Source organism: Cyprinus carpio, chromosome A12 (genome assembly GCF_018340385.1).
Source record: "Cyprinus carpio isolate SPL01 chromosome A12, ASM1834038v1, whole genome shotgun sequence".
NCBI classification, from domain to species: domain Eukaryota; kingdom Metazoa; phylum Chordata; class Actinopteri; order Cypriniformes; family Cyprinidae; genus Cyprinus; species Cyprinus carpio.
Window position 1 is genome coordinate 5,998,173 of NC_056583.1, and position 20,995 is coordinate 6,019,167.

General features: G+C 34.4%; 1 protein-coding gene across 5 annotated transcripts in view; it reads left to right on the forward strand.

Moving 5' to 3' along the window:
- Positions 1-20,088, forward strand: part of LOC109053988 (MAGUK p55 subfamily member 2-like) — a 35,065-nt gene extending 14,977 nt beyond the window's left edge. For 4 of the 5 annotated variants that reach the window (XM_042767303.1, XM_042767304.1, XM_042767300.1 and 1 more), the window contains 11 exons: positions 9,299-9,399; positions 10,115-10,267; positions 10,378-10,533; positions 11,671-11,898; positions 15,038-15,169; positions 15,260-15,362; positions 16,458-16,526; positions 16,862-17,023; positions 17,428-17,630; positions 18,957-19,085; positions 19,167-20,088. In XM_042767303.1, the coding sequence (XP_042623237.1) occupies positions 9,299-9,399; positions 10,115-10,267; positions 10,378-10,533; positions 11,671-11,898; positions 15,038-15,169; positions 15,260-15,362; positions 16,458-16,526; positions 16,862-17,023; positions 17,428-17,630; positions 18,957-19,085; positions 19,167-19,343 (1,613 nt within the window). In that variant the 3' untranslated portion in view covers positions 19,344-20,088. The remainder of the gene's footprint in view (positions 1-9,298; positions 9,400-10,114; positions 10,268-10,377; positions 10,534-11,670; positions 11,899-15,037; positions 15,170-15,259; positions 15,363-16,457; positions 16,527-16,861; positions 17,024-17,427; positions 17,631-18,956; positions 19,086-19,166) is intronic. The other variant, XM_042767301.1, reaches the window with a different exon arrangement.
- The last annotated feature ends 907 nt before the right edge of the window (positions 20,089-20,995 follow it).

The window sequence follows — 20,995 nt, forward strand, 5'->3', positions numbered from 1 at the left end:
TCACTCATGCAGAAATATAATAACATAATGCTGTGTGGAAAACCTTGTCAGAAACATTTTGTTCCTGCAGTGATTCGGTGGTTACCTCACAACAGTGATATTGGGCTTTACGTCACAGGCACAGAGCAGCCTTAACTCTGTGTAAATACAACTAAATGCCACTTACGAAGTGCTTTTGCACCACCTTTGCAGTGTAAATTTGGCATTAGAGTATTTATGGTGCAATTAGAATTCAGATGACTGGATCCACTTTTTTTACATTCCTTTAAATTAGGGCTGTCAATGTTAATGCGTTAAAGCATGCGATTAATGAAAAAATTTGTTAATCTGTTAAACTTTTTCTGTCACAATTTCTGTTCTAACCCTTTATCTCAATTTCACTTCTCTGTTTGCAATCAGATAATTTTAAGCCGCTAAACTCAGGGAAAGTTTTCAGTCCAAGGATCCAGTAAGAGAATGCATTCAAACAATTCGTCCAAAACAGCACTAATGTAAAGAATCCAGACTGATTACATCAGAAATGGCATAGAGAATAGAGACTCACGTCACAAATTATTCATTTCATTGTGTTATGCTTTAAAACATGAGCTCTGTCATATTCTGTAATTGTTTCTGAAGAGAGCAAGCCCTCACGCATCACACTTAGTTAAATCCAGACTAATAACATCCCACCGCTTTATGGCCAGATGAGACACAAAACATGTTTCTCGTCAGGATAACCAGCTTCTCACTAGTTTTATTGGATGAGGATTGCAGTCAAGGTAAAGTCGATTGCAGGAGTTATGCAGTAAGCAAGCATGAGTCTGATATATTTATGCGCAACAAACCTTGTGAGTGCTCTCGACATATACATTGTATGTATGCACAGACACATTTCAGTACTTTCACATTGTTTCCACACACATTTAGGATAATATTTTGATTTGTCGTGCATGTTGCTGTGTTTAGTCGTTCTGAATGCATCTGTTTACTGTAGTAGATATCTCAAGGCAGTTGGTTTAGTTTTATTTTGACATTTCCATGTGGTTCAGTATTGCAACTTGACTTGTTTTAAAATGTAAACAAGCTCTTTGCTGTTGAACTGTACACATACTATACACTATGAATTATTTTAAAAAAAAAATTAATTTATAAATTTAAATTTATCAATTATATGGACTCTTTATATCATTTGGTTATTTGGTGTCCTTTCTGGGAATGACATCAAAATGTATCTTTTTATTTATTTATTTATATTTTTATAAGATTATTTTATTTTTTTTGATTTATTTATAGATTATGTAGTTTTTGTTTACTTTCATGCTTGATATATCTTTTTGATTACATTTGAAGGTTTTAGTATATATTGACAAATGAACGTGTTAAGGTATATTGTTAATTATTTAATTATTTTCATTAATGTAATGATAAAAATTAAACTTTCATATATTTTAGATTCATTGGACACCAACTGAAATATTTCAGTCTTTTAATTGTGTTTATAGCTGATGATTTGGCATCCACTCATGACAACCCAAAAGTTCGATCTCAAAACATCGCAGATTTCATCCTACCATAGAAACAAGTGTTTTTAATACAAAAAAGTCACCTTCAAATAATTCTGTTCAGTTATGCACTCATACTTGTCGGGAATCCTTTTTTTTTTGCAGAAATGACTGCTTCAAACTAATTTTTTGAGAAGGACCTGTAGTACATTTCATCATGATAAGTGTGCAATTAATTATTATATTAAAATATTATATTAAAAATTGTAATCTATTGACAGCACTACTTTAAATATTATGCAGGATTCTCCAGATGATTTCGGAAAGATTTTTGGAGAAATGCACATAAAACATTACAAATGGTTGTAAGAAGCTAAGATAATGTGTTATCAGGTTGCATGGCTGAGGATAGATAGAAAGATAAATAGACAGACAGACAGACAGACTGTTATGAGTGAGTACCAAATGTAAAAACTAGGATAAGATCATTAATTAAAGATAAGATGAAAACTGTTAATGCTAAGAAATGATCAAGATTAAAGCCCAAAAGATTTAAAGACGGTCCATTAAAACCCATGAGGCGTTTGGAAATATATAATTAGAAATTGAGTTGAGGCATCTTTATGACAGTAAATGAGAACAGGAAAAAATGTGAGTAATAATTTTGGCTCCAGGGAGTGAACAGATTGCAATTAATAGATCACTTGGAGAAATGAGGTGCAAGTTTAAGTGACTTCAGTTTTAATACACTTTGTTGATATGATATTTGTTTTGAGACATTCCGTTTCATTATAAATACAATCATTTTTCATTTTGAAGGTGGATACCATAAATAAAAAATAAAAAAATACTATATTTGTTATATTAGTGCATATAAATGAAAATAATTCAGTACAATTCTTTGTTGTGTTAATTTAGTGAACTTAATTATTATTAAAATAATTGTCAATTAAATGTATTAACAATAATACATTTTATTATGAATAAAATAATAATCCAAACTGTTATTAAAATTGTTTTGATAGCAAGCCATCATTGTTAAACTATATTTTTACTCTTTTATTTCTTGCTTTAAGCAAAGATTGGCAACAATAACAGATTGAAAACTCACCCTTTTAAGATATTTAAGAGCAAATATTGAGACATTGAATATCATTAACTGATTACCTAGCTCAATTTTGATAGGCTTATTTTGTTACTTATGCAATATGAAATAGATGAGCTAATTTGCCATGCATTTATGCTCGGAAATAAATTGAGTGTTACTGTGCTGGCTGAAAATTATAAGCAGAAACAATCAGTCACAGAGTTTGAGCTCTAGGTGAGAAAATAAGCATAACAGCAGGATAAACTTCCTTAGGATGAAAAAAATTGTGGTAAATTGCAAAATTTGACAATTGAAGTCATGAAATGATTCAGTTAAACAGATGAATAGAAGAAATAGAATTTGATGTAACAGTATGCTAAATTGCTTTTTCAAATTTGTTTTGTCAGCTAGGCTTAATGACTGTTGTACTTAAGTGAAAAACTTAATACTACAGGCTTTCTCTGTTTCTGAAGGAGTGGTGGAATGGAAATGAGTCAGAAGCCAAACACTCAGCGGTAGTCCTGAGCTGGGAAAATAAACAGTAATGCAGCTCTTAAAAAAATCTGTGACTTAAATGTGACCTGTGCTGCAGTGAGCTGCTTCAGTGTGAGACAGACATAATGTGACGGGATACAGTGACAGATGCTTTTTGAACATCAAAGCATGTCCTTCAAGTCATTTTGCAAAACTTAGTCAAATATACAGTCCATACAAAATATGTTTTAGAATTCTAATCAATCATAGCTTAAAGGTCTCAGGGGTCAGACTTAAAACTGTGTATTTGGTGTGTCCTTTCAGCTTAAATGTCACTCAGTCTCAGCAGGATGTCGACCCAGAGTTAGTAATGAGCTTGACCCTGCTGCTCGAAGACAGACCAGTAGGACGTGTTTCCATGGAGATGTACATTACAAAGCTTCTTGTGGTATTAATTATAGCAAGGAGGTCTATAATACCTGGAGAGAGCTATTCGTTAGCGTTTCCATTCATCTCAATCATAGTTGCTCGGCTGGCGTAGGACCCCGCAGAAGTGCCTGCTAGTTTTAATGTCAGCAACAACAGAAGAATGTAATAGTACTGTGTGTGGCACCAGTGATTATAGCAAAACTCAATTAGCTGCTTTGGAATTTTCTCACATCACACTCTCATTAGAAGCCACATCACAAACTCCGTTTCAAAGACTAATCAGATGCTACGCTTTAGCTACTTTTAAAAGAGTACTAATTTCAAAAATAATATACTTACCAGTACACTAAAGTGTGATCAGAATGAACTGATTTAAATATTTTACAGATTTAAATGATAATTGCTATAATAGTTTAAAAATGGAACCAGTAGATCTTTCGACTGCTACGTTTACATTTATGTTTTGTGAAGTGGTGCATTTAGTAAGAAATCTAGATTGTTTTGGGGCTAAATTTTTTTTAATCCTGCTAGAATCTCTATACAGTACACACACACACACACACACACACACACACAAATCTTTAAAATATGGTCACAGTGTACTCCCAAATGTACTGTTAGTACATGTTATCACATCAAAATAAATGTACTAATGGTGCTAATTAAAACATAATTTAAAATGTACTTTAATGTAAAACTTTTAATTTGACATTTTTGCAAAGTGTACTTTTAAAAAGTGAACTTCCCTGTTAAAAAAAACAGCATATGCTGGTTAGGTATTTTTTGAAACATGGCCCTGGTTTAAGCTGGTCCTGAGCTGGTTATAAGCTGGTCATGTGCTGGTCCTAAGCAACTAGCTCCTGCTCAGTACCAGCTTATAACCGGCTCAGGACCAGCTGAAACCAGGGCCGCCCGCATTCAGCCCCGACAAAAATGGCACAAAACGTTTTTTAAACGGAAACGGTGGTGCATTGAACACCCTGTTCTGATGACGCAGGAGTTGCAACTATGGCAGCCGAGAAGCACATTCTTTGTGTTCTTTTTGAAAAATTTTCAGAGCCTGATGAAATCGGTATAAATACGTGTTTAATACTGCAAAATATGCTCGATGTTACAGTCACTGCCCTTGCCCTCCAGAATAAAAGAGAACATCCCAATCGAGTGAAGGGATTTGTGGAAACTGTGGTTCTTAATTATTGTGATCCAACATTTGCCTCACATTTCAGGATGAAAAGACGAAGATTTTAGGTGAAGGATAATCCACTTCTTACCTCAGAGACTGTGTTATGATCTATACCTTATTATTTTTATTGTGAGTGTTAGGCTTTTCATTAGTGGTGATCACTGTTGTTGTGCTATGATGTTGTAATGTTTACCATTATAGAATCAGAGGAGTATAGAAAAAATTATGAAAGTGGCACTCCATAATACAATAGGAAAATATATAAATATGTATAGTATTTTTAAATTGCACACCGTTTCCAGGAAACATGTTGTTCAAACCGGAAACCGTAGCAAAACGGTGCACACCGGTTTGAGTTTAAACTTGCCCCAGCTCATGACCAACTAAGGACCAACTTAAACCAGCTCAACAGTTTTATTAATATTATATTATCTTTCAATAGTATTTTATAATCTTAAAATAAAATTTTAAGATTTGAAGTACACTACATGTGCACATTCAATACTTTTATGCTCACTTCTTTTTCATAATGAAAAATTGTTTGTTTAAACACAATTGTTTAAATAGCAAATGCATTTGCACCCATTTGTGCGCTCAGGGACTTGCTGGTCTAAAAAAGAGGTGTGTTCAGGCACATTGTTGGCGCGTTGCTATTTTGAGGAACTAAAATAGACTGCGCCATAGACCAACTCAAACCTGGTCTAAAGTCTGGCGCAATATATTTTCTTTGTTATTTAAAGAGTGTGTTAGTTAATTGCTCCTATAGGCAGAGCACAACGCGCGTACACTTTGCTTATTCACTGTAAGCAAATTTTTATTGGCTCTATTATATTTTCTAAAATCTTTTTTTTTGATCCAATTTTAAAGTGATGTTAGATGTATTACAAAAACAAAACAAAAACAAAACAGGAAATTCAGTCAATTCAATCAAAATTTATTTGTATAGCACTTTTTACGGTATAAGTATCATTTCATATACTTTTCTGAGTTTATTGCAATGTATTTTAGGATTGCCTTATTTGTGCAGAGAATGTGATGCTGTCTTAGATTTTGATTTTATTGAGATTTGGTAAGGTAAGGTACTGAAACATAGTTTTACTGCCAACTGTATGAAACAGCTTTTCACATCAGGTGCATAAATACAGTGGGCACGTAAAGTATTCAGACCCCCTTAAATTTTTCACTCTTTGTTATATTGCAGCCATTTGCTAAAATCATTTAAGTTAATTTTTTCCCTCATTAATGTACACACAGCGTCCCATATTGACAGAAAAACACAGAATTGTTGACATTTTTGCAGATTTATTAAAAAAGAAAAACTGAAATATCACATGGTCCTAAGTATTCAGACCCTTTGCTGTGACACTCATATATTTAACTCAGGTGCTCTCCATTTCTTCTGATCATCCTTGAGATGGTTCTACACCTTCATTTGAGTCCAGCTGTGTTTGATTATACTGATTGGACTTGATTAGGAAAGCTACACACCTGTCTTTATAAGACCTTACAGCTCACAGTGCATGTCAGAGCAAATGAAAATCATGAGGTCAAAGGAACTGCCTGAAGAGCTCAGAGACAGAATTGTGGCAAGGCACAGATCTGGCCAAGGTTACAAAAAAATTTCTGCTGCACTTAAGGTTCCTAAGAGCACAGTGGCCTCCATAATCCTTAAATGGAAGACGTTTGGGATGACTAGAACCCTTCCTAGAGCTGGCCATCCAGCCAAACTGAGCTATCGGGGGAGAAGAGCCTTGGTGAGAGAGGTAAAGAAGAACCCAAAGATCACTGTGGCTGAGCTCCAGAGATGCAGTCGGGATCATGCTGTGGGGGTGTTTTTCAGCTGCAGGGACAGGACTACTGGTTGCATTCGAGGGAAAGATGAATGCGGCCAAGTACAGGGATATCCTGGACGAAAACCTTCTCCAGAGTGCTCAGGACCTCAGACTAGGCCGAAGGTTCACCTTCCAACAAGACAATGACCCTAAGCACACAGCTGAAATAAAGAAGGAGTGGCTTCACAACAACTCTGTGACTGTTCTTGAATGGCTCAGCCAGAACCCTGACTTAAACCCAATTGAGCATGTCTGGAGAGACCTGAAAATGGCTGTCCACCAACTTTTACCATCCAACCTGACAGAACTGGAGAGGATCTGCAAGGAGGAATGGCAGAGGATCCCCAAATCCAAGTGTGAAAAACTTGTTGCATCTTTCCCAAAAAGACTCATGGCTGTATTAGATCAAAAGGGTGCTTCTACTTAATACTGAGCAAAGGGTCTGAATACTTAGGACCATGTGATATTTCAGTTTTTCTTTTTTAATAAATGTGCAAAAATGTCAACAATTCGAATTTTAGCAAATGGCTACAATATAACAAAGAGTGAAAAATTTAATGGGTTCTGAATACTTTCTGTACCCACTGTATATGCTGTCTATACTTACTAGTTTAGGAACAGAGACACAGAAAATGGCAGATCTTATTCTTTAAATGGCCAACCTTTGTTTTGTTTTCCATCACAGAAATTAGATCCAAGAGGAAAGATGTTTATTATCTTGAAAACACACACACATACACACAGCCAGTTTACCTCACATCCACTGTCACTGCTTAGCAACAGTCTTGGGATAGCGATTGACCTTGATGCAGAAGTACATTCACTGCTTTGTGCTGTGAGTCCAAAGAGAACTTTATTTCACCTTTCAGCTCTCACAGCAAACCTCATAAAGGATTTATGGATCTCTTTAATTCCATGAAAAAATGACAATGTTTGTGTTTTCTGATGCTGAAATGTATTCATGTGAATGAAGAGACACCTACACATACATTTGAATATTCTGATCTTGGAGCATCCCCAGTACTGCTGCATATGTGTCCCCTATTTGACATTCCCAATTCAGGCTGTGAGCACTTTACTGATGAGATGTGTTGAATCAGGTGCATTAGACACACGTGATTAACGTTTTTTGGGAATAACGTTTTTAATAAAAATGTATTACAATACAGTTCTATATATATATATATATATATATATATATATATATATATATATATATATATGTATATGTATATATATATATATATAGAGAGAGAGAGAGAGAGAGAGAGAGAGACTGTAATTATTACATAATAATTGTAAAACACAGTTTTCAGCTTATCTGGTAGTCAGTCTGGTTTTCCTTTAAACACAATAGAAAAACTCATTATGAAGACTCAAAAGACACCTTTGAAATAGTTCTTTGACATTTCTTCATTGCATTGAAGTTGGTGTTATTTCTTGACATTTATTCATTTAGCATATGCTTTTACCCAAAGGAATATTGCTTTCAAGGTGTACTTTTTTCAAAGTTCTTGCAAAAGAAAAAACTTCTAGTTTGTACCTGTAAAATGTGTACAAGGAGACTCAGTTGTGAATTTCAATCTAATATAATATGTACATAAAATAAACCAAGCTAAATCTTTATTGAACTTTATTGACATTTGGATAATACCTAATTTTATGTTCCAAAAAAAAACAACAAACAATTTTATTATTATAAATTTTTTATTATTTATTTATTTATTACATGTTTTTTTTATTACAAGAAACTGAAATAGCCTCCATTTTTTTTACCCCAAATTTCACCTTAATTTCTTTAAAAAAAATAAAAAAATAACAAGTACATCTGTGAATGTTTTCTCTTTCCTCCAGCATTGACCAGTCCCACAGAACACTAATTGCTCTCTCACACATCCTTTTATGTTTCACTCTGTATGGTTTGAAGTAGACTATGCAACATGTCTGCAAACTGAACAAAGGGAAATAGAGTTGAGAACAGAAGGGAAACATGAACGTGTTCTGTGTAAGCGATGCAGATTGCTGCAGGGGAAACTTAAGAGAATTACACAGAAGCCACAAGGGTCCCACTGATCTTTCTCGAAACTTCCTTTCATGAAACTCTGTTTGAATATGAGGAGATTCAGTTTTGATGCTTCTCCACTGCTCTGATCTTTTCTCATGTTTATTCAAGTGCTCCCCAAGTAAGAAAATAAATATTTCTTTTATCTTTTTTTCTAGCAATCTTATTAAACAGATACAGATAAAAACAGATAAATAATGAGGACTAGTCAAGCAATCCAAAAACATTATTTTAGCAAAATGGATCTGCCCTCGAACATGATGTTAGGTTTTAATGAGGTTTCTTTTAAAAGATGATTTGCATGTTTCACATTGAAGAGGAAAAACTTTATCTTTATCACTGGGCAAAAGTTCCCATTAACATTTCTGTCATTTAAACAGTGTATAATGGAGTGCTTCTGAAATGATAAAGATGATTATCTCTATCGTGTTTTATTCATGCATTTTTCATTTGAGGGCATACTTTTAAACTGTAGACTGAGTATTATGCTGTGGTTTAAAGCTTAATCCAATTTTATATACAGATGGGCAGCATTTGCAGCTGACCCCATCAGCTTAAACCTTAGCTTGAACCAGTGACTGGCGTAGATCATCTAATAAACAAATCAAAACTGTTTTCATCGCTCATATGGTCTATAGAGTTGGGCTAATTTCATTAGAGAGTCATTTGAGTGGCTTGTGCCTCTATGAATGGATTGAGAAAAGTCTTCTTTCTAACCTGTGAACCCTTTTGTCTTCTCGTCCTCAGTGATGCAGAGTCTTCTGGACACCTTAAGTGACAGTACCAGCTCCACTACAGCCAATGACCTGGACCTCATCTTCCTGAAAGGAATCATGGAGAGTCCAGTGGTGAGTCCAGTGGTGCTTTCTTAACTTGATGTCCATGTGTCCACATGAGGCTTCTTTAATTCTGAATCTGTCAACAGGTACAACATATATATATTTTCCCCATTCGTTCCAAAAGAAAAAGAAAAAATCCACAATTTAATTTCTACGACTCATCGAAAGAAGAAAAAAAATATTTAGAGATAGATTAAAATGTTCAGAAGAGAGACAAATATTAAGTTTGTTATCACTACCTCAGCTGTTGTATTAGAAACACTCGCAGCAGCATTAACTAACTTTTTGTAAATAAATGGCAAGGTAAAACAAAGTATAGTGTTACAATTGTGCATTAAAAAAAAGAAAAAAAAATTTGATTGACTTGCAATGTTGATAACTATGGAAACAAGTCATAATAGTCAGGAAAAAGGACTCATACCTTGATTCAAATAAAACAGTTTTATTTGATGAAATATTAATGTTCCAGAAATGAACAGGCATTTCCTCCAGCATATTTACTGTGCTGTTTGGCCACAGGCTGGGATTTGGTGTGGGATCACACACACACACACACACACACACACACACACACACACACACACACACACACACACACACACACGCACCTTCGCAGGTCATGTGCTGAAAATTCTGACATCATCTACCCACTCTCATGTTTAAATTAACTTTTTTTTTCATAGTAATTAAACGTTTAATGTTTTGTGTGGTTATGTGCGTGCAGTCTCGTGAGCACTATGAAGAGCCAAAGCTGGAGGCAGTGAGGGACAATAATATGGAGTTAGTGCAGGACATCCTGAGAGACCTCAACACTCTCACACCTCACAGTCAGGCGGCACATGAGCTCGCCAGCATCCTCAAAGAGCCACACTTTCAGGTACTCTCAGAAACACTGGAGATTCAGTAAAGCAAAAAATAAAATATCTTGAATTGTTTCATTTAGATTTTTAACGTGGTTTCCCTCAATACCTGTTTTTTTCTCTATAGTCTTTACTTGAAACACATGACTCTGTAGCTTCCAAAAGCTACGAGACTCCGCCCCCCAGCCCCTGCGCATTTATGGACTCCTCGCTCAACAACCAGCCGGTGCCACCGGATGCTGTCAGGATGGTGGGCATCCGCAAAGTGTCTGGAGAGCACTTGGTGAGACCTGACAAACTGCATTACTGTTTGCTGTTATTTGTTTTTATGCTGTTTTTATACTTGAATGCCATGTGAGAAGCGCTATGCAAATTAATTGAACTGAAATTGAATCTTTAATAAAGTGAGGCATGATTTTGCCTTCATAAAACTGAATGGAACATACCGCTAACTAAAATGATTAGCAAATATAAGGACTGTTTTTCATCTTCATCTGTTTAATCTATTTTTAATCTATTTTTCAAATATAGCCTTTTCACATTTCCGGATTTGGAACGTGGACTTGTGCACTTTTAGATTTTTGTAGAGGTATATGGGCCAAGGATATTATCATTAACTTAAAACTATAAAAAGACATTGTAAATTGAAATTATATATATATATATATACAGTATATATATATATATATATATGTTAGATGAAAAACTAAAAAGAACATGAAAAATGCTGCCTTGGCAACTAACTGAAATAAGGTGAAGTACTTAAATTACTAACTAGAAATAAATAAACTAAACAGAAATAAAAGCAAATTAAAGGTAAATAGTAATATGTAAAAAGAAAAAAAAACTAATAAAAATAACAAAGGCACATAACAAAATTACAAAAAATTTAACTAAAGTTATAATGAATAAAATATAAAATTAAAAGCTATTTCAAAATATTAATATAAACTATAATAGTATATACATAATATTAAAATAACACTGACGTGCGATAATTGTAAATATAATGATTATAATTGTTTTTAAAATGTATAGAATTCTTTAAAATAAATGTAAATTCTGTAAATGTTTTTGGAAATGGTAATTTTCAAGTGTTGACTAGTTGTTTGTAATTTAATGCCAGGGTAAAATAACACAAAGTACAGTGTTATAAATGTACAGTACATTTTCTAAAAATGAAAATATTATATTACAAAAAACTTTGCTATATTTACAGAGTGAATTATTGCATAAATGCATCATTATTATTGAAATTAACCATAATTTTAAAACTATATTTATATGTAGGTTTAATTTTTCCACTGTCATTTCTACCCTAGTGATTGATAAATATGAATTTATTTATTTAACAAAGCACTCAACAAAAAAAGCTAATCGTTTCACGTTTGTTTGAATCACATTCTGTTTACTCTGCCAGGGCGTGACGTTTCGGGTGGAGGGTGGAGAGCTGGTGATTGCTCGGATCCTGCATGGGGGCATGATTGATCAACAGGGCCTGCTGCATGTGGGTGACATCATCAAAGAGGTGAACGGAAAAGAGGTGGGAAGTGACCCGAAGGTTCTTCAGAACATGCTGAAGGAGTCCAGTGGCAGCGTGGTTCTCAAAATCCTACCCAGTTACCAAGAACCACACACACCACGCCAGGTGAGCAACATTCAGATGAAGGTTCTGGCCAAAGTGTTTTGTCCTTTATTGAGCAGTAATTATAAATATATATAGAGCCTCACCCAAATGTTGTCACAGAAACATCTGAGACATGGTAACGTAATTCCTGGTGTAAACGATGTGTCTTGCCTTTATGACAGCAGTTACATAACTGCTTTTCTATCTATCTATGCCAAACAAAATGACAACATGTGTCAGCTGGCTCGCTAATGCACCTGATGATTTGGAATAAATTACTTCAAATACATAGTTTATCATCACACAGGAATCAGAAAACAGAAGCTTGTATATCAGGTTGTTATGTTGAAACACTAAATATAATGATAGAAGATAGTCATAAACATGCAGATGCAAATGGGAAATTTTATGTGTTTTTCTTAAAAGGGCTGCATGTCACATTATTTATTATTTATCAGAGCACACAGATGTTGGCACTGGAGATTGTTTCTGGAGTCCGTTCGGCATGCTTCTGTTTTTTAAATAATGCATACATAAGATGAAGTCAAGAGATACACAAGATATCTTATAGATATTCTTATAGAATAGATATCTTGGATGAAGCCAATGTGCATTTAGTATTCAGATGTTTACTCTGTCAGTCTGTATTTACAGTTAGAGGAAATAAATCAAAGATTGTCCTTAAATAATCTTACAAGGAATCGCACCAAAATAAAAAAAATCCATGTAATCACTTAAATTTCCTGCTAACAAAAATGTTCTATTGTAACATTCTCATTCATTTATGAAAATGTTATTATTAAAATATCATTCTCTGAATGCTCAAAAAATTTAAATGACACAACGTTAGTCAGTAGTGGGGGATTATTTTTTTTTATTTTTTTGAATTGTTGGTGTTGTTATTGTTTGTTGTTTTATTAATCTTATGATTGTTGTTAGTAATGTTTAAAAAATATTAACTCAATTTTTTTCTGAAAAATGACTTTGGACTGCAGTACTGGGTTTGGGCACCTGTGTCTATGCCAAAGCATGCTGGGATATTTGGTGCATTATGCCAAAGCGCTTCCTGTTTTTGACGCTGTGCCACCACACCTATTGAGATGAGACACCAACAACATTCAAGTCTGCCCTTTCACATTTTCAGCTATGTCATACTGCAGATATTACCCACTTTCTGCATTTCTGAGATCTTCTTCTTATTAAATGAGAATTAAATGAGTGAAGTTCTGTTTCTCTGCCCATATGGTGCCATATTCAGAGTGTCCCATCTGTGCCTGTCTTTATTTTTTGATCCCAAAATAAACGAACAACTTCCTGTGCCTTCTGCCAATATGGGACTGGACATCACAGTCTCATGTTACTAATGTGATTCACACTACTGTGATGGGAATATTCATGTTTTTGAGAGCTGCTGTAGGTGTTTGTGCTGGCAGATGGTATTGTTGGCATGTGTTGTGTTGTGTTGTGTGTGGAGGATGCTTGTTGTTGACTGTCTGAATGATGTAATCCAGGCGTATTTTCTGTGTGTTGGCGTTCCAGCACCTAATAGCAACATTCCATTGGACTGCAGGTGACTACAGTTGCCACGACAACAGGATTTTAGGCACTAAAATTCTTCTTGAAGGGATAGTTAAACCAAAAATAAAAATCCTGTCATCATTTACTCACCCATTCATCATTTACGTTTCTTTATGAAACGCTTACTGAAAGTCTTCTCCTCCAAGATCTTGTTTGGCTAGTTTTTCCCTTGTGAAAAAGTGTGCTCAATGCATACTTGTTTACAGACAAGGCTTAAGCCTATAGGCCCAGACTAAAATGCATGTCTGGGCTGTTTGTGAAACTCGGCTGTAGTGTACTTCAAATCTTCAAAAAAAAAAAAAAAGTTCTTTATTTATATAGTGTTTATACAATACTGATTGTGTCAAAGCAGCTTTACAGTGTTAAACAGGAAAAAACGTGTGCTGATAATGCAAGAGGACAATAGAAAACAGTCAATTTATAAGTTAAAGTCAGTTGATTGTTGATTTAGTGACGTCATCGTCCAGCTCAGTTCAGTTCTCTTTCAATAGTGTCTGTTCAATCAAGTCAGCAGTGTTGCCAGAAATTGTGTCCCCAACTAAACAAGCCAAAGGCGAAGTGGCAATCAATATATTTTTAAGAACTGTACTTGCAGATAGTATAATATTAATTAAATAAAAAGCCACTTTAAAGTGAATTTAAAGTGATTACATTTTCATCATGTTTCTTAACACACTTAAGTACACCTGTAAAAAGTGTACTTTGTAACAATGTCAAATTAAAAGTTGTACCTTTAGTCATCTTTTGTTGTGCTTTATAGAAGTGCACTTATTTTGATGTGTTGACTAGTATACTAAAGCACATATAAATACTTGATTATAATTTTAACTGTAGTGTGTTGTTTGAAAAATTACATTTAATCTATATTTTATTTACCATTAATGCTTGTCAGTGTATTTTGGCAGTACACTTTACTTTACAGAGTACTTATTTTTCACAAGGGTTAGTATTTAATTTATAATTTATAATAATGCACACAAATAATATTTCACATTTAATTTGACAAATTACAGCTTGATTGGAAATGATGCGCAATAAAATTATTTTGTGATACTGATCTTTTTTTTCTCACACATTTTATATTTCATCACACGCTGATACTGAAACAACCCTTCATTGGAACAAAATTTTGGTTGTAATATGACTGCACAATTAAGGAGAGGCTTAATTTGTGTAAAACATAATTATTAATAATCTATAATAATTAGTATTATGGTATAGTATTCATATTATAATATTAATTGATATTTTGATTATGGATTTTCCTGTTTTAAGATTAAAAGTCTGAGTCTGAAAAAGGTAGTTTCCAAGATATGTTTATTGTGACCTTCATGTAACAGGAAAAAAAAGTTGTATTAAGCTGAATTAGCCTGAAGTTGAATAGTGAGTGTGTATTTATGTTGACAGTATAAGGAATCACTAGAGATATATTTATGCCCACTTTCATTTATGCTAGACATACACCCCTAGTGTTTTCAACAGGCTGTCAGTATGACACTCTGATTGATGGACATATTCAGTAATAAGAACCATGTGTTTCTTTGTCTTTACTCTCTCTTTCTGTCTGTCTGTCTGGCTGCAGGCCTTTGTGAAGTGTCACTTTGACTATGACCCCTCTCATGACAACCTGATCCCCTGTAAAGAAGCTGGGCTCAAATTCAGCAGTGGAGACATCCTTCAGATCTTCAACCAGGAGGACCCCAACTGGTGGCAGGTGCGTGCGTGTGTGTGTGTGTGTGAATATATTGTGGTGATCTTTAAGCTCTGTATGGTGGTCTTACCTTGACTCCGGTCTCACCTGTAGGCATGTCATCTGGAAGGAGGCAGTGCAGGCCTGATCCCCAGTCAGCTGCTAGAGGAGAAGAGAAAAGCATTTGTCAAGAGAGACCTGGAGCTCTCTAGCACAGGTAGGACACAGGGCACTAAAGATATTTATATATAATAAATTCAGGTTGGGGTACACATTTTTTGCTGTAAAACTTTAAAAAAATGTTATAATGAATATCTTTTATGTTGTTGAACATTTACCAGACTGAAGCAACTTTACTTAAGTATCCATACATAATAATTTTTAGAAAAATCATGCTGAAATGTATATGATATAAATCAGGCTTTGAGGAACGGTTATATCTCTCAATCATTAAATATCATCTTAATAAGACATATTTTTGAGCAATATAGAGTGACAAATTATATTTATTTGCCCTGTATGCAAGTTGTCTGTTATACTACTATTAGGAACTCATTGATTTACATTACAAATCAGAATTTAATCTTTTTTGTCATATAAATAACAACATCTGTACCAAATTGCATATTTGTGCTCAGTTTGTGCCTTAGAAGAAAATTTATCAAACAAACTGTTATTAAAAAAAAAAAAAAAAAAAAAAAAAATTTGCTTTTTTAAAACAATTTTTTATGTATACATCTTAAGATTTTCAAATTTTCATAAATTATGTATTTTGAAATTATCATAATCACCAAAAACAGATGGAAAGAAGAAAAAATTGCATGAAAACTAATTGACACAGCAGTGAAGTGATAAGCATTCAATTCAGTTGTTTTAACTGTTTTTGTGTGTTCTTATCTATATTATGTTTTTTCTCCTTGAAAAAGCTATTACATGAATCTGAATATCTTACTGTAGCTGTCATAGCTGTCATAGCTGTCACTGACATATTTGACTTCAAAAGCATACATCTGCTAACAGCCTGAGGGGACACTGAACTGAGTGTAGCGCCCCCTGGAGGAATATCAGCGTGATCTGTGTGATTACTGTAAGCAGATTGCTCTGCTGTTGATTATAGGAACAGGCCTTTATTTATTCATCCTCGTATGGTGTTATTTTACTCTGTGAACTAGGGTAATTACATTGGAATGATCTAAAAGGTGTGATAAGTGTGGCCAGAGGTTAAAAGGACAGTGATGTGTTTGACTTCTGCAGTAGACAGGAGTCATTCTGCGTGTGTTTATACTACCAGGATGTGTGCTGATGTCCGCAGGGCCTCTGTGTGCAGGGATTGGGGGTAAGAAGAAGAAGAAGATGATGTACTTGACTACAAAGAATGCTGGTAAAGATGACTGCAGTCCAGTGCGACGGATGTGCATGTGTCATACTCTTGCTCTGTGTTGTGATTGTTGTTGTTGTCAGTTGTATGAGTTCATTCTAAAATGACACTTTTTAAATGGCAGTCGTTTGTCATAACGAGCTTGCAGTCAGTTCCATTTTAGGAGAAGTGCTTGAGGTTCATTAACTGAAATGTGTTAAGAACATGAGGAATGTAGTAAATGAACCTCAGTAAAAGCCATATTTATCTCACAAACTGAATTAGGACTGACAAATGAAAGATTTGGATATAGTGACTAAATCAGCATGATAAAAGATGAGATCTTTTCACCATACCAGAGTTCGACCGACATGAGTTGAGGATCTACGAGGAAGTGGCCAAGGTGCCTCCGTTCCGCAGGAAGATGCTGGTTCTGATTGGAGCACAGGGTGTGGGCCGCCGCAGCTTGAAAAATAAACTTTTGGTGTCGGACCCGCACCGTTATGGAACCACCACACCTTGTCAGTGCATATTTATATATATTTTTTTATATTAATGTATTAAATATTAATGTTTAAAAATTGGCTTCATGTTGGATGTAATTAAAATGGGGCCACATACTCTTGTGTTTAGCAAATATTGCAGGCGACATCCAGTTATTTCAATAGGAATATATGCTATCAGGATTTTTCGTGACGACGAAATTTTTCCCCGTGAATATTTCTCATTGTAATCCACATCACAGTTGGTCATGCAAAATTCAACCATGTTAACCAACAGAAAGCTGTTGACAGTATATTAAACTTTATTTCCCCACAAAACTTCACTTAAATTTCTCTAATGTAAAAATAAAATCTACCTGTGTACATAAATCTGATTATTTGCAGTGCTAATGTTAACCTGCCCTATTTGTCCCTCTGGACAGACACATCTCGTAAACCCAAGGTGGATGAGAAGGAGGGGCAGATGTACCTGTTTATGTCTCGCAGTGAGATGGAAACCGACATTAAATGTGGCCGTTTCCTTGAACACGGGGAATATGATGGAAATCTGTACGGCACCAAGATTGACTCCATTCATGAGGTTGTGGACTCCGGCAAGGTTTGCATTCTAGATGTCAATCCGCAGGTACTCTTTTTACATTTTCGATATCCTTAAGAGTGCATTAGTGCCTGCCCACTTTTTCAGCAGTGTTGGTTCCTGAAGTATTTTTCCCATTCATTTTTCCCATAGGGATTTTTAAAACAAGTCTTTGTTCAAGTATTATAAGCCGTGAACCAATGAATGGAAAACAATGGGGAAGTAAACTATTAATTTAAAATGGTTTATTGTTTATACATTCATACCACAAGACAGGATGGTTCCATGTCTTCATGTTGTTTACGCTAAATTCTGACCCTATACCATCCAGAAATCTAGACTCACCAGATCAGGCAACCTTTTCCAATCTTCTCTTGTCCAATTTTGGTAAGTCCATTCAGCCTCTATTTCCTGTTCTTAGCTGACAGGAGTGGCACCCAGTGTGGTCTACTGCTTCAAGATTTGACATCAGATGCCCTTCTGCAAACTTCAGTTGTAAGAAGTGGTTATTTGAGTTACTGTTGCCTTTTTATCAGCTTGAACCAGTTTGGAAATTTTCTTTTGATTTCTTGGATCGTATTAGAATTTTTTTTGATTTTTTGTTGATTAGATATTTGCATCAACAAAAACTTGAACAGGTATATATATATATATATATATATACATATATATATATATATATATATATATATATATATATATATATATATATATATATATATATATATATGTATATATATATATATATATGTATGTATATATGTATATATATATGTATGTATATATGTATATATATATGTATGTATATATGTATGTATATATGTGTATATATATATATATATATATATATATAAACACACACACACACACACATTTTGACTGCGAGATCAACTTGATTATGTCATTCGCTGTGATTCATGGAAGTGGCCATTCCCTGCAAGCTCTTTTGGCATGATTTGCTTGCTGCAACTGTACAGCATCATGGGTAATGTAGTTTTTCCACCACACATTTAACTGTTTTTTTTTTTTTAAATAATTAAAATAAAGCAAATGAATAGCGTAAACAAAACCATATACCATCCATTAACAACCTCTGAGCTCATAACAATTCAGTCTTTTGAAATTATTGTTAAAAGTAAATTTCCCTATGGAGAAAATCAGTGGGGTTTTTACTTCCGGAACCCAACTATTGCACTGTATTCGTATTTACAATGACTGTTCACAGAAATATTCTAGGCTAAATACAACTAATACATGATACCGAGTGTATTTACTCACAGTGGAAATCTACTGTGCAATTTTCCAGCAATGCAAATAAATATTACAGTTATACAAGTATCATCCCATTTCATATGTTTCATTGTTCTCCTACAGGCACTCAAAGTTCTGCGAACAGCCGAGTTTCTTCCATATGTGGTGTTCATCGAAGCCCCAAACTTTGAGGTTCTGAAAGACATGAACAGATCTGCCATTGAGGCTGGTGTTGTGACGAAACAGATGACGGTAATTTCTGAGAAGGATTAGTTCTTTGAATGTTGATGAATATTACATTGATGATGTCTCTCTCATTTCATCTCTCTTTAGGATTCAGAGCTCAAACGGACAGTGGATGAGAGTGAAAGGATCCAGAGGGCGTACAGTCACTATTTTGATCTGAGCATTGTGAATGATAACCTGGACGGAGCGTACCGCAGCCTCAGGAGGGCGCTGGACAGACTCAACACAGACCACCAGTGGGTTCCTGTCAGCTGGGTCTTCTGAGAGCACTTGGGTTCTTCAGTCTGCGTTTCTCACAGTGGCTAGAAGTCTAGTTAACTGCTGTAATCTATGTGAACTTGCCTGTTAGATTTTTTGCACAAAAAACACGACAAAACAAAGCTAGTTTATTATTTTGTAAAGAAACGATGCTGATCTGTATATCTGTATTTGTTTTAAAGGAGTTCTGTACAGTGCTGTACGTTTGTTATTCCTGTGAGAGTAGGGCTGTATATTTGTATAGAAACTGTAGAATATGTTTTAGCACCCTTCATTACAATCAAGATACTCAGAATCATGTTGGCTGTATCAATGCTATATGATTACGTAGTGTTTTGCAGGGATTTAGTTTCAATGTATGAAAAGCAGAATTGAAGATTGTTTTGGCGTGTCATATTCTCATGCATGTTCTGATTTGTTTGCATTCTTGTAACGTTTGTTAGTACAAAATCTATTTCAGTTGAGGAAACAGCCGAATGTGTCATGAAATACGTAATTTGATTGGTATTTATGCATTATAAAAGATTAAAGATTCAAATTTTATCATTCCAATCCAAGGATTCTAGAATGTTTCACTGTGACTGATCAATCGCAGCATTCTGCATTCATATATTTTTCTATAATGATGGTAAACTGTGTAACTGACCTTTGCCCAGGAAACTGATTTCCGACATGGCTGTACTAGATTCACTGTGTCTCTCGTATCACTCCAAACTCTCTTCTCACATAATAAAATGAATATCAACTAAAACAAGTAGTTCATGTCCAGTTATTTATTTGGCAAGTAGCCAAATTTATATATATATGATTCTTAAATTATTTTTCCCTCTCGTGCGTGTGTGCACATATATAGCTTTTTACAGTTTTTCAATAGATTCCACTAATTATATATATATATATATATATATATATATATATATATATATATATATATATATATGTGTGTGTGTGTGTTATATATATGAGGGCATATGGGTTTTGTGGTGTATATATGTTTCACAAAACTCAAAGATCATCATATTCAAATATAGAATGTTATTCAGTGTACACAGTCATCCACAATTTCCACATAAGTTTCGATATTTTATTGAAAAGCAGCAGTACATTTATGTTGGAAAGCACGGTGAATAGAGCTCACCGTCTTCCCGAAGAAACTTCAAAACACCTTTCAAAATATTCACAACTCATCTTACTTCATAAGGTAGCCAAGATACTTTCATACAGTGGTTTAATGCTACATTACATTGCATCGGTCACTCACAGTCAACTAGTTGTACTTTTCACACACACACACACACACACACACACACACACACACACACACACACACACAGTAGAATGTTCAAAGTGGACTATCAAAATAAAGTGTTACCATTTAGTTCATATACATTTCGGTCACATTGTAGTTTGGGGACCAATTCTCATTATTAACTATTATCTATGACTTTAACCTCAATAAAACTCCTAATTTGCTGCTTATCAATAGTTGATAAGTTTAGGTATGGGATAGGATTAAGAGATCTAAAATGTGGTCATGAAGAATAAGGCATTAATATGTGCTTTATAAGTATTAATAAACAGCCAATATACTAGTGATATGCATCCTAATAAGCAAGTAATTAATAGTGAGAACTGGTGCCTAAACTAAAGTGCTACCA